This window comes from Trachurus trachurus, assembly GCF_905171665.1.
Source record: "Trachurus trachurus genome assembly, chromosome: 20".
NCBI lineage: Eukaryota > Metazoa > Chordata > Actinopteri > Carangiformes > Carangidae > Trachurus > Trachurus trachurus.
In genome coordinates, this window is record NC_139911.1 from 11,041,794 (window position 1) to 11,055,114 (window position 13,321).

General features: G+C 41.1%; 2 protein-coding genes across 4 annotated transcripts in view; both read left to right on the forward strand.

Moving 5' to 3' along the window:
• Positions 1-7,391, forward strand: part of rttn (rotatin) — a 30,729-nt gene extending 23,338 nt beyond the window's left edge. The window contains exons 40-49 of the mRNA XM_083995117.1: positions 238-440; positions 564-669; positions 1,038-1,135; positions 1,363-1,440; positions 1,923-2,049; positions 4,711-4,904; positions 5,143-5,413; positions 6,670-6,773; positions 7,077-7,146; positions 7,253-7,391. Of these exons, the coding sequence (XP_083851243.1) occupies positions 238-440; positions 564-669; positions 1,038-1,135; positions 1,363-1,440; positions 1,923-2,049; positions 4,711-4,904; positions 5,143-5,413; positions 6,670-6,773; positions 7,077-7,146; positions 7,253-7,332 (1,331 nt within the window). The 3' untranslated portion in view covers positions 7,333-7,391. The remainder of the gene's footprint in view (positions 1-237; positions 441-563; positions 670-1,037; positions 1,136-1,362; positions 1,441-1,922; positions 2,050-4,710; positions 4,905-5,142; positions 5,414-6,669; positions 6,774-7,076; positions 7,147-7,252) is intronic.
• An 879-nt stretch (positions 7,392-8,270) lies between these two features.
• cd226 (CD226 molecule) lies at positions 8,271-13,052 on the forward strand (the record flags this gene model as incomplete). 3 transcript variants are annotated; one of them, XM_083995792.1, is made up of 6 exons in its annotated part: positions 8,271-8,357; positions 9,069-9,389; positions 9,649-10,044; positions 10,414-10,516; positions 11,134-11,188; positions 11,812-13,052. In XM_083995792.1, the coding sequence occupies 6 exons, from the start codon at positions 8,294-8,296 to the stop codon at positions 11,944-11,946; spliced, it is 1,074 nt and encodes a 357-aa protein (XP_083851918.1). In that variant the 3' UTR covers positions 11,947-13,052. The 3 variants fall into 3 exon arrangements, with proteins under 3 accessions (XP_083851918.1, XP_083851916.1, XP_083851917.1); XM_083995790.1 differs by having other exon boundaries at positions 8,294-8,357; positions 12,863-13,052; XM_083995791.1 differs by having other exon boundaries at positions 8,294-8,357; positions 11,680-11,880.
• Between the last annotated feature and the right edge of the window lie 269 nt (positions 13,053-13,321).

Sequence of the window (13,321 nt, forward strand, 5' to 3'; positions counted from 1 at the left end):
TGTCGATGTGTACATGTTTACGATATCTGGGTGTTGGCATACACGTTCAAATGATTTGTGTGTTCTTCACTTGCACATACTGCCTCAGTCATGGACAAATAACCAGCTGTCAAGGGATTTAAACAATGTATTTACCATTTTGTCTTGATGTGATTCAGCATGTACTGCCTTGTCATTCAATAAAAAGAAGCTGTTCTTCCAACTTACTTTTCTTTTTTTTCCCCTGTGTGCCTACAGGAACTTTATCAGTGTGTGTGACTGAGAAGTTTGCAGAGCCTCTCCTCCACACAGTGGCTCTGCAGTTCCTCTGTACAATTTTCACAGAGGAGGCGAAGAGTCGGAGCGAAGAGGCCACGACTCCCGACTCCAAGTATGCAGCTGCTTTGTCTGACATTGTGAACGGCCCCTCGGCCAGCCAGCTGTGTGAGCTGTTGCTGCAGGTAGGCAGAGGTGGCACGTGGTATTTGCTCGTGTGTTCATGGCAAAGTTGCAGTAGCTTTGATGGTATTGATGGAGTGTGTAATTACGTGCAATGGTCACCCTGTCCCCTCTGTTGATGCCAGAGTTTGGATAAGAGGACCTTTCAAGACCCTTTAAAGAAGCTGACAGCCAGAGCTCTGATGACTCTGCTCGCTTGCAGTCCCACAGCTCAGAACCATGCAGCCAAAGGTAATTCCCAAACCTCAGGAAAGCATTAGTCTGTCACCTGTTTTTCTTTTTTACTTCTTTTTCTTTTACTCCTTTAAATAAAAAATGACTCACCAGCCTTTTGTAGATCCCCAAAAAACCCACATAATGGTTTCTCCATGTTAACCAAAATTATTAAACCCTGTCATGCAAGCTTCCAAAAATACTACATAAGAATTACTATTATCCTCATCACATCTCTCAACCAAGTGCTCAGTTTTCCACCATTAATTAGAGGGCTTTTTTTGGCAATAACGGTGCATATCTTGTTGTCAATCTGGAAATAATTAACAGCGTTAAATCTGTATCATTTCATCTTATTCTGAACCTCTGACTTCGTTGTGTTGCAGCTGGTTTAATTGACAGCTATGTGGAGCAAATGAAGCAGACTCACTCCCAGCTGCACCTGGAGTCAGTCCGCCGCGGCAAGGCTTCACACCGCAAAAAGGTGAGCAGAGACCAGCTGGAAATTTCCAGTCTCAGCTTTTTCTATGCCGCCAGTGTTTTTTTCCGTCAGGTAGAATAACAATCTGTGTTCAACATGGATGATTTTTTAGATAAACATTATGAACATCGTTTTACTCTTCTCGAGGAGCAAATGTGTAGTAAAGGGTGTGTTTTGACATGGAATAATTAAACATATTGATTTTTGTGTTGTGTTTTCTATATCATCAGGAAGAGGGCTATTTAAAGGAAGTCAAGCTGACTGTGGAGATCCTGCGGAGCGCTCTTTACTGCAACGATGAATGCAAAGTGAGCCTCAGTGTCTGCCTTTTAATTCCCCACTGCTAATTGTTTTTTAATGGAACCTCTGAGAACCAATGCTGTGCCTGTAAATGAGATCCGCCTAAATGTGCATGGCCCTGCTAACATCTCAGCAAGTTTAGCTTTTTAGACCCTGTAATGGCATTACTTACAAAGCATATTAGCCAGTTTTCATTTTCTAAGTGGCTGCTCAGTCACTGGTGGTTACCTCAGACTAAATAGCTGGAGAGACTCGACGGCAGTGCTCACCGTGCCATTATTTCCCTCTCAGCATGTTTTCTTTGCATGTTTATAAAAATATTGAGGCATTTATGTTGATTACTGCCATTTGTATCTGTCCCATTGTGTAAATCAGTGTCTCTCTGATATGTTATTATTACTTTAACCAGCTCTGCATCTGTAACCATACATGCTTGTATGTCCATGTGTTCTCTGGGATGTGATGTATATATCCATTTGCATGTGTGTAGGGGGTGGCCACAGATGCTCGCCTAACACTGGCCCTCTATGCTCTTTGGCCTTGGTTCCTATTGGACGACCCCACCATGGAAGCAGCGCTGGAGCTGCTGTGCGTCTATACGGCCAACTGCACCACAGGTCTGTATGTGTGCGTCTGTTTGGTCTGTCTGTATGTCTATGTGTTTGTGCAGGCACTGTGCCTGGCCCGTGCCAACCCATCGCCTCTGTCTGCGGCTAGCGATCCATCTGAGTCACACACACTTCGCACTAAGAGCCCCATTGTCCTCTCCAGTGACCACTGAACAACATTGTGTCTCACTGTATAAGACCAGTGCCTGCTTGCCTGCCAGTCACAATGGGCACAGTGTCAGGAGCTTGGGATCAAGCTGCATGGTTGTCCCGCTGTGTGTATGGCAACGGGTTTCAGGCCAGTGAGAGATGATGTGGGGAATGACAGAGCATCTCTGTGCTGCCTAAGTTATTGGTATTCCATCATGCAAATGTGAGAGCTGTCCATGTGGAAATCAGAACAGCAAACGACTTACAATTAAAAAAAACTGTTTGATTGGTGAAAGGCGAGATTCATGGGGAGGAAACAGTGGGGTGATTTTTACTTTGATAAACGGCTCATGGTCCCTTTGATATCAGTGTGTGTGTGTGTGCGTGCGTGCGTGCATGAGTGACTGATGTAGTTGTGCAATGGAAATCAGTTTAGCAGTGAGGGAAGGAAGTTGCATGTGCAACACTTATGAACGTTTGTGTGTGTGTGTGTGCACACGCCCCTGTTTGATTGGCACTGGTTCCTGAGTAGGTGTGTGTGCTCTGATCTAAACTCACTCGCTTTAGACCCCCCCATAAGCTCAAGCTGTGAAGCACCAGAAATCAGTGAAGTCAGGCACAGTATTTCCCTAAAGGTTAACTGAACAGCAGGTTGTGTTCAGGCTGCATGCAGCCAGGCTTAGTATTACACCATCCAGCCTCAGGCTACCATTTCATCTCCTGAGACTGCAACATTTCCACTGAATGTTTCATCTCCAGTCTACCTCCTTCATCCAAGGCTTTGTTTGCACTGCTAGTTCAAGTCAGATTGTTGTTTTCATCTCCATCACATATAGATATTTTTGTAGCAGCCTCAAAACTGGCTCCCCCTGACACACAAAAAGTAAAAAAAAAACAAAAAAGAAAACATCTCTTTTTCTTTACTTCTACAGAATGATCAGCTCCATATGTTGCATGTTTTAGTAAATAAGTCAGATTTGAGGCTGCAGTGGGAATGACTTTGACTCAAATCAGTGAAGTAGATCCATTATAAAGCTTACCCCTCTTGTCAATTACACGATACACAAGCTTTCTTGACAGGTATTGAGATAACCTCAGGCAAACATCAGCATGCGCCTGTTGCTGTATGGTATCATTTTAGGGATTAGCATAACCAACTAGCTGTCATGCTCTCCAATAAGCAACATCAATCAGTGTCAGACTATGTCATTTTTTTGTGTGTTTACGGCTGCAGCAATTAGCCATGTCAGTTATACGGATGTTAATAAGGTGCCAAAAGAGAGATGGTTTATTCGCATTACTTATTTGTGTGTTATCCATTTGTGTTTACATTTCTGAATGGCCTTGTAATAGAATAAATTGTAGCAAGAGCCTGGGGCCAAATAATTTCCCTCCCTCCCAGAGTCAGAGGGTTGTCATCATCAGTCAGAGTGCTTTCATGGTGAATGAAGATTAAAAGCCAGTTAAAAGATGAAAAAAAAAAACTTTCAGAGGTGTTTTAAAGCGGCTGATTCAAGCCTCGCTTTCAAACTCTGACTGCGGAGGGACTTCCACTCCTCTTCATCATTTTTGTCATTTGGCTAGACAGATTTTACATCAAAACAAGCTGTGCATGCAGCCGTGCAGAGATGTTTTGGTGTAGTGGGCAGACAACCATGCAGGTCAGGATTTCTTTCTTTTTTTTTGCAGCCACTGGTTCTTGCTGCCCACCTAGCCAGCTTAAAGATAAACAGAAGCAACCAGTTCCATCAACAATAAGAAAAGTGTTTCACTGTGTTTGTATCTGACTTTTGTTGATGCTAGGAGATCTGGAGGTACTGGAGGAATACAGTGCACTATAGAAGGACTATAAGGATGGTTACTGTTGATTAAAGGGATAGTTCAACATTTTTGGCAAACTGGCCTATTGCCATAATCCCTATACTCATAGCAGTAGGTTTGTTACCTTTAATTGTCGGTACAAGCTATTTTTAGAACGGCAGAGCAGAGCCGCGAGCTGCTCAGAGCTACGCTACGGAGGCTGATGGGATTTCTTGGTTTCCCCCATCAAACTCATCAAATACACAATCCAACAACTCCACAACGCTCTGGTGGACAAGTTGTGACCTGCACATTCACCACGCTATGAGATAATAATGGAACTTTACAAGCGGGAGTTGTTTTCGGGGGAAAATGCGGAGACTGCTTGCCGAATAAATGCCCCCCGACGGGATCAGCGGTTCTGCATGAATTTACAAACCTACTCCTATGATTATAGGGATTATGGCAATGGGCCAATTTGCCAAAATGTTGAACTATCCCTTTAATACTTCCTGAGTAACTGAGGCCACTGTTTTTGTAAATGTACTTACAGATGTCAATCAGATCAGCAGGACTCATGATAGGCTGCCCTAGTGACAGGGAGCATGTTTGTGGACGAGCATGTGTCCACTGGCGATTGATCGTTGTAGACTGTTAGATTATCCACAGACACATTTTGATGATTAATAAGGTGATATCAATGTACTTCCTCTCTCCCAGCATGCAGTTCTCTTTGTGGCAGCGGCCCAGGTATTCCACCAGGGTCGAAAGGCACCTCCAGTAACTCTCTGATGCACGCTGTCATGAAGCTGGCCTCAGGGGTTGCCCCAGACAACAGCTCTACCCAGAAGCTAGCTTTCTCTCTCTTGGCTAACCTCGCTGTGTCCCGCGACTGCAGAGGCCTCCTGCAAAAGGTTCATACGACACAATTTTGTAGACATGACAGTATGGGCAAGACAAATGCATTACTGATAATTTAAGTATATAAAGTGATAACATTTGTTTTTTCTAATAAGGATGTGAAAGTCAGTATCAGTTCCTATTCCTGAATATAGATGAGCCACTTCAGCGAGATGTTTCTTAGTAGTTCTTAATCAACTGTTCACACTGAAACTCATCAGATTTCACTTCCTTCTTTTCTGTGATTGTCAGAATAACTTTCTGCAAGCCTTCCCCTTGGTGCCAATGCCAAAGGCAGGAGGTGTTAAAGCCACATCTGCAGGCGGAGGTGGTAGCCTACTGGGCCTGTGGCTGAGGCTGCTGGTCAGTCTCTCGTTCGCAGAGGACATCCAGCAGAGCATCCTTAGGGTGACCGGAGCCCTGGAACTTTTGGCAGACCTGGCACCACACCGGCGCCACGCGCTGCTCACCCTCCACAACCTCTGCTTCTGCCCTGGCAACAAGCCGCACATCATCGCTAATGGTATGAAATGAAAGCAGCGGTTTGATTTAACAATCTCACACAGAAATATGAAAGCATTTGAACAGAAAAAGAAAAGGAACGACGATTTGTTTTTGATATGTCAGTGTGTCATCGTCTGATAAAATCACTGTTTCAAATATGAGCTGCTCTGTGGTTCCTCGCATTGATGACAGAGGAAGTCATAGCCTTTGATATGAAACAAATAGTTCTGGAAAACACATTTTCTTCTTTGCTGTGTGTTTTATTAAAAGATAGATATTGCGCTCATGTGAACTGTAGCATTCTACAGTAGACTACATGTTTCCCTCTGCTTTGGTTACTTTATGTTAAGTTAACCACATCCTGCTGAAAGCACAGCATTGCAATCTATACCTCGTCTCAACTGTAACTACAAGAAAACAAACAAGCATATTTATCATAAACTCAAACTGTTATTTGAAATGAATTATTTCAAGATGTAAATTAATACAGTGTGATGGCTCCCCTGGCAGAGCGTGTACCACATAAGCTTATTCCTAAATGCAGCGGCCATTTGTTTGAATCTGACCTGCAGCCCTTTACTGCATCTCATCCCCCCTCGCTCTCTCCTTAACCTTCCTGTCTCTCTCTGCTGTACTGTCATAATAAAGGCAAAAACTAAAATAAATATTAAATTAAATTAAAAAAATGAATCCGAAACTAGCCATTAAACATTTTCACGAGGGAAATACTGAGAAGGGTGTGATCAGTTAAGTATCAATTATGTTGAGTCAAGTAGAAAGGATGCAGCGGGTGTACAGTGTGTGGAGAAGCACGTAGAGGAAGTTGTGCAGGAGATTAAGAGACACAATGTGTCCCCCCCACATGCTATGCAGACTGCAGGTGGGAGTTGGGGCCCAGGTGGGTGTAATCTGTTGTGACATTATTTGTGTTTCCTGTGCAAAGATCACATTTCCTGCTTATGTTGAATCAATCATCTTAAAAAAGAAAGTTTATTTTCCCCACATGGACTAGTAAAAAAAAAAGTCAAACTTAATGTTGCTGTGAAGTTTGAGAATGTGACCCAGATAGTGACAGTGTGCTATTTTCCTCTGTTGTTTTTATTCAGGTCAACGGCTTTTTACACTACAGGCTACTATGTAATATGAATTTTGATAATTACAATCCTTTTAAAGGATACCACTCTTAACTTTCTAAATTAGGAAATATATTACTTTTTTTTGATGGCTATCTCGTCTTGATGAACGCCTCTGATAATCTGCACATCTCTCCTTCAGACCAAGCCATGAAGGCATTGTTGTGCTGTCTGGAAAGTAAAGAGCTTGAGACGCGCAGTATGGGGGCTTCAGCACTTTGGGCGTTGCTCCATAACAATCAAAAGGTACATACACAAACACACACACATGCACCCAAGCTCTTAAAAGTTTGTTTTAGTGACTGCATATACTGGCTGGATTGTTATGTATTGGTGATATGTCAAATTAAATTCTGAGGAGTTGTCATGGGATCTGCTTCTATGCCTGTTAGACACAAATAAATCTGCCTGAAATCTGCATTTTACTCTCATACACATGGCCGACCTTATTTATCTCTTGATTATAAATCTGAAAAAAAAAAATATTCTCCTGGTTTTAGGCTCATTGCCATAACTCTTCCTAATTCGTTTTTTGAATTTCCTCTAAAGGCCAAAGCTACTTTGAAGTGTCCCTCTGTACGATTGAGAGTTGAGGAGGCACAAACCATGTCTAAGAAAGGTAAGCGTTAATTAATATAAATATAAATGAATATAAACATCTGACCTGACACTTCATCTGTACATTATAACTTCATTGTTTACAGTTTTTTTTCATTACCTTGCAGATGCTGAGAACAAGCAGCAGCCTACAAGTACCTACCTGTTGAAGTGCCTTGAAAACCTTTCCCAGCTGTTAAATAGCTGATTGTATTTATATGTTTTCTTTGTTGGTTTTGTATCATGTTTCATATTGTTGTATTAATTTTAATATTAAAGTGCCAAGTGGCAGATTTTAGACAGTGTTTTATGGTCTATTTTCAACAAGACATTTCTCCATGCTAATCTCTGTATACGCCAGGTTGTGCAGTGCTATGAAGTAATTGCTAATATCAGCATGCTAGCATGTTCAATGGAAATGCTATGATGTTGATGTTTAGCTGATGCGTCACCATATAACTTAAGCAAGTGTATCCATTAATATTTGTAAATTAACATTGAAATTAATGAAGGAATGGTCGGCAAACTTGTGGTAAATCATGTGCGGACCATGAAAGTCTATCAAAATTATTTTACAAAAACATGCTAAAGTGAGAGGAGAGAGAAGTCATTAGACTTCATTCAAACAGGACATTGAACATCTTCTGATATTTTTCTCTGAATTACACATGTCCACCTCATGATGGCACTAGAGAAAAAGTTGGGAATCACTCAGGTCCATAGGCTTCATCTCCAGGGGACAAGGAATGCCTGTACAAGTAGAGATAGAGTAGAGATAGCATGGCTAAATACCACCTCATAAACTAAATTTGTATTTAATTTAAAATGTACTTTCAGATTTTAAAAAGGCCAGACTGCACCATTAAAAAAATTATTGCATAAAAGCTGAAAAACATTTGTAGTCGCAGAATTTCAGGCAGCTCTACAATTGAGAAAACTTGTATGTATGTATCCCACCATGCAGCATTTCTCCATGAGCTTGCCTCCCACTCCCAGTCCTGGTGGTAAAGTGCCCCTCTGTGTGGAGAGAGTGAACAGTGGGCTACCATCAAGTGTGCCCCACTAGCTCAAGTGTGTCTCTGTAGCCAGAGAGCTAGCAGGAAGTGCAACTTGTGTGCCTCTCCACTCGTCTCATCAATGCTGCTTTCATTCTCCCTCGGTGGGGCAAGATGGAAGCTGTACAAAAGGACCACTGGTACTTTGTGGTACTCATCTTTCTCCCTTTTCTTAAAGGTATGGAGTTGATATATATTTTCTATGCTTCTATGTTTTCAGTAAATTTATCTTAGAGCAGACACATGATAAAACTTTTATTTACTTTGCTGAAAGTGTTGTCCTTTTGTCTTTCTAGAACTGTATCTAATTTACTTTAATAAATGTATGATGTTTTACATTGTTTACTATGTTTAAATCACAATCAGTAATTAAAAAGGATCCTTTATGCCATAGTTTCTCGCTGGTAGATGATGGCAGCAAAGCCTGTTATTGTTATAAGTTTTGCGATACTCTGAGACATTATTATTCCAAACCTGCCGTAATTCTCCCTGGAGCATCACTGAACTTGAAATCAGCTGTCATTCAGCTCGGGGGAAAAAAAAGAGGCTTTGAAAACTTGGAGGCTTGATCACCGGCTATTGTTAGACATGTTTATATGTACTGGCTCAAATTAGCCTAATTACCATTACCCAAGGGATGGCCTCAAAGCTGTGAATGGCTGTGGGAGTCCTCGAGTAAAGGATTTTATGGGGGGGAACTTGGTCTTTTATGCCACATTACATAGTCGTAACCACACTTTCTCTCAAATAGAGTTCCTAAACTAATAAATGTAGATGTTTAATTATGGTGTACCACATATAATTGGCAATTTACTGCTTTTTATTTGATTAGACTGAATTAGGATGAATATGTAACTTGATTAATATTATTTCTATGCACTCTGTCCAGTTGCTGTCCAGAAAGAGGTTGTTACAGTGCGACTGCAGGAGGGGATGGTTCTTGACTGCTTGTGTCCATGGGATGGAAACCTCAGCATGGTGTCCTGGACTAAATTGCCAGACAAGTTCCCGTTAGCGGTTTTCCATCCAGAGTATGGCGTGTCCTTTTCTCCCCATCACATGGACAGGGTAGAGTTCCTGAGGACCACGCCTATGGATGGAAGTATCTCCATCAGGAACGTCACCCATCAGGATATTGGGTCTTACCACTGCTCTGTTCAGACCTTCCCTCAAGGACCGTGGACCAGGAACATTGAAGTGGAGGATTTAGGTAAAGCAGCAGACGGAGAGTATTACTGTGGTGATTTATTGACATGAAAAATGTTAGATTTTTTATCAAATGACTCAGTCACAATCTGGACTTTTCAGTAGTGGAAGTGGAAACTATGAGTCGGTCTCAGATCCCCAACCTCGCACTGTTGGAAATGAAACTTAACAGATACAGTAGCAATGTTTTCATTTCCACCACGCAATTAAGTTTCTTTCTTTCTTTCTATAACAAACTGTTTCCGTTTTTTCTGTGTTTGCAGATGAGCCCCCTGAAGAATCAGAAGAAGTTATCACAAAGACCCACACCACAGTGACCCCTGAGGTGACTGTAGCAGACGCAGAGCTGGTGGCAGAGCAGAACAACAACCTGACCATCAACTGTAACCACATGCACAACGGCACCATTCATCAAGTCATTCTGGAGAGGATGCCGCACAACCAGCCCTGGGGCATCATCGGTGTGTGTAAGAAGGTGGAGATGGGCCTGGTGAGTGAGGACTACAGCGAAAGGGGAAGCGTGAGCTGTGCCGACAGCCTGGACGTCAGTCTGCACCTGACAGGCGTGGTGCCAGACGACGGTGGTTACTACCGCTGTACCTTCAACACGGACGTGGGCGTGCAGGTCTACACCGTGCTGCTCACAGTGGCCATTCCAGGTACACAAATAGACATCATGCAGACATCATTCAAATCATTTCTCTAGAATAATTCATGCTCCTCATACAAGGGAAAAGAATAATGTCATATTTTTCAGTCGTGTCAGCTTTGCAAACATTCACAATGCTGAAACCACAACATCCCGTGGTCTGTCCCTGAGTATTGTGCTAGCTGTACGTGGGTGTGAGGGTGGGTCTGTGGGTGTTAGTGTTCACATCGGTCGGTGTGAATCTTTTGGCTGTCTGTATTGACACTACTGCTATCAAATCATGACAAGAATAACAACAAACACAATTTTAAAGAGAAAAAACATTGTTTTAAGCTTGTTTTGACCCTTGTTTCATTATTTATTCTCACTCTACAACCAGGTGGATTCAGCCTTTCTCTGTACATGATGTACATTTACATCGGGGCTGGAACTGCTTGCCTTGTTCTAGTCATTGTCATCATCATACTGGCATTTAGGCAAAGGTAAGATCTCACTGTCTTTCTCTGTCTCTTTTACAAACAAAACATAAACATTCATCATGATAGTTAAATATGAATCTGTCTATTTGCTGACATAAAGTGCTGTGATCTTTGCAGTTTTAATCCCAGGGCTCAGTGACATACCTAAATGCAGTTAGTTTCATCCTTCTCTTTTAGTGTGTTAGTGTTAACATGGTAATGCTAATTAGAGTAAATTACAATGACATAAACAAATGTTGTAATCAAAATAACCATCATCCATTATATCTCAGGGTATTTATAGAGGCATCAAATAGTCGCTGTGACATTTTTTCCTCATCCAACGTCATTGTGTGAAATATTCAGTAGGATTCATCTCAAGGGGATCAAGAATGTTAGTTAAAAATGTCATTGCAATCAAGTAGCTGTTGAGATATTTGAATCTGAACCAAATTGTTGGACTGACGAATGTTCATAAATAATAACTTCTGCATATTGATAAGAAAATATTTTTAGTGTAGTGGGAGTTTACATCTGATATTTCTCCATTAAAACTTTTGGTTAAAACTATTGCAACCTACATTATTGGTGTTTGGTAGCACCTCAAGAGCTGATTGGTTATTTGTGTCCAATGACCACAGGAAGAAGAGCAGGAGAGAGGAATACAGAGTCAAACTGCACCCATCCCAGAGACAGGTAAGTGTTGGACTCTTCATTATATCTACTTGTGTGTTTACACTTGACACCCTTAAGACTCTCCCCAACCTACTTATCAGACATGCTCTTCATTACGACCCCATTACACTTCACTATTAATCTGATTTACTACAGCACATCTCACGGCCCCATGATCATGCAACCTGATGCACTGCAACAAGTGCATTCAGACTAATGCAAACTAATGCTGCTTTACAGTTACTGTCAGTGTAACAGCTTCTGGATAATCTAAAACAGCAGCTTGTCAAAATGTGGGAAGAGATGGTTGAAAATGTAATTTAATCTTTTAAATGACTTGGTAATGTGGATATGAATTTGTGTAACATTATAGTGCTGATTAATGATGTGAAGATTCAAGTAATTCAGCAATCCTCATTTCCTTATAGCCATTTTTATTGAATAACTGTTCTGTATTATCTATAAATGTATTTAGTGTGAAAATACTGAATGCAGTTTCTCTCATATTTCAGATATGAGCCCATTTAGCATGACATTTTATTACTTTTTGCCAAGCTGCTGCACTATCACGATCAGGCTCACCACCTGCCACATGTCCTCGTATAACACCTCTAACGACCCCAACGTTTACCACATATTCACAGCCCAACTACTACGAGAACATCCCCATGTGCCCGAGGATTACAAAGAAGTCCAGACAGATAAGAACTTGCCCCGTGTACGCAAACCTTCAAACTGTGAAATCACAGACAACCAGACGTCAGCCTCGTGATAAATGAGCACACATAACTATGATGTACTGTGTAACGTGAATGCGCAGTTTTTATCTGCCACAGATGTCAGTGCGCACCAGCTTTTTTTTTTTTTTTTTTGTACAAATAAATCATGTATATGAACAAAAATAAACGTAAGTTGACAAGTTATGAGTTTAATTTATTTGAGTTTCTTTTTTCTTTTTCTTTTTTCTTTTTTTAATGAGATGCAGGGATGGCGCTGACACCAATTAATATTCAGGCTGTAGTTTGAAAAGCATTAACAAGCTGGTGCTCATGTAAGTCTCAGAAAGCTGACAAGTGTAGTTGGGTCCGGTCCGTAATTAAATGTAGCATGTGCTGCATAATTACTGTTGGGAAAATATTTGTTTTGGGCAAAACAATATTTGACAGTAACAATCATGCAGAGAGAGCAGACAAAAAGCCTGTATAATCATTCCTTTCACTTCCCTAACCCCTGAGTAAAATAATTGACAAAAGCTCGTGTAATTGCTCTCCTTTTACTTTCATCCCTCCTGGTTTCCATTCAGAGCTTGACAATGGTGTCTAATCATCTAACGGAAAAGAAAAGCAGTCACTCAGCACTGTACCATCACTTGAGACTCTTGCTTTCCCCTAAGGGCTCTCCGTTTAGGATGGCTGCATTCTAGTTGCAACAAGCTCTTATTATGAAAGCTAAACTCTAATTAGCTAATCCTGTGCTTCAGTTTATAGCTCCTTATACTTTGTCTATCTTTTTCTCAAACACATTTTATTTGATGGTACTGTAAGCTATCACAAGTTTTCCAAGTTGGATTTATTGTTTTTATGATTTTTTTTTTTTAAGCTTGCCTGTATGCTAATGTAAATCAATATTTAAGGATTGTGGTAGTACTGCTAAACTGTGTGTTGTTTATGTAATGTGATTCATTTATCTCCATAGAAATGGAGGCAGTGGCAGAGGCAGTAATGGATATGCGGGCTATTCCGCAAGCAAACAACACAAATGTGGACGGGGTAGAAATGTGGAACATAAACGGACAATATAGTTTTGGAATCACAAGATTTTACCTTCATTTTCTCATCTTGCTGTTCCTGACAAAACGGTAGAACCTGCAAGTGTACATGTGACTCCATATGTGATACTTGTGAAATGTGTGTGTGAGATGAACATTACTGCAGCTGATAATGTGACTGTTGATGGCATGCAATGCTATGAATAAAACATAGTACCAAAGCCACTAAAGCCCCCTTTTTTCCTGTTACTGTATGTGGGTGTATGACAGTGGGAAACTAAACTGAAATAAAAAACGAACTGTAAAATGAGAACTATGTGTAGGAAACCAAACAATTTACAGAAAATGATTTTCCTTTTCTACCAGCACCTCTGAAGCTCTCTGGT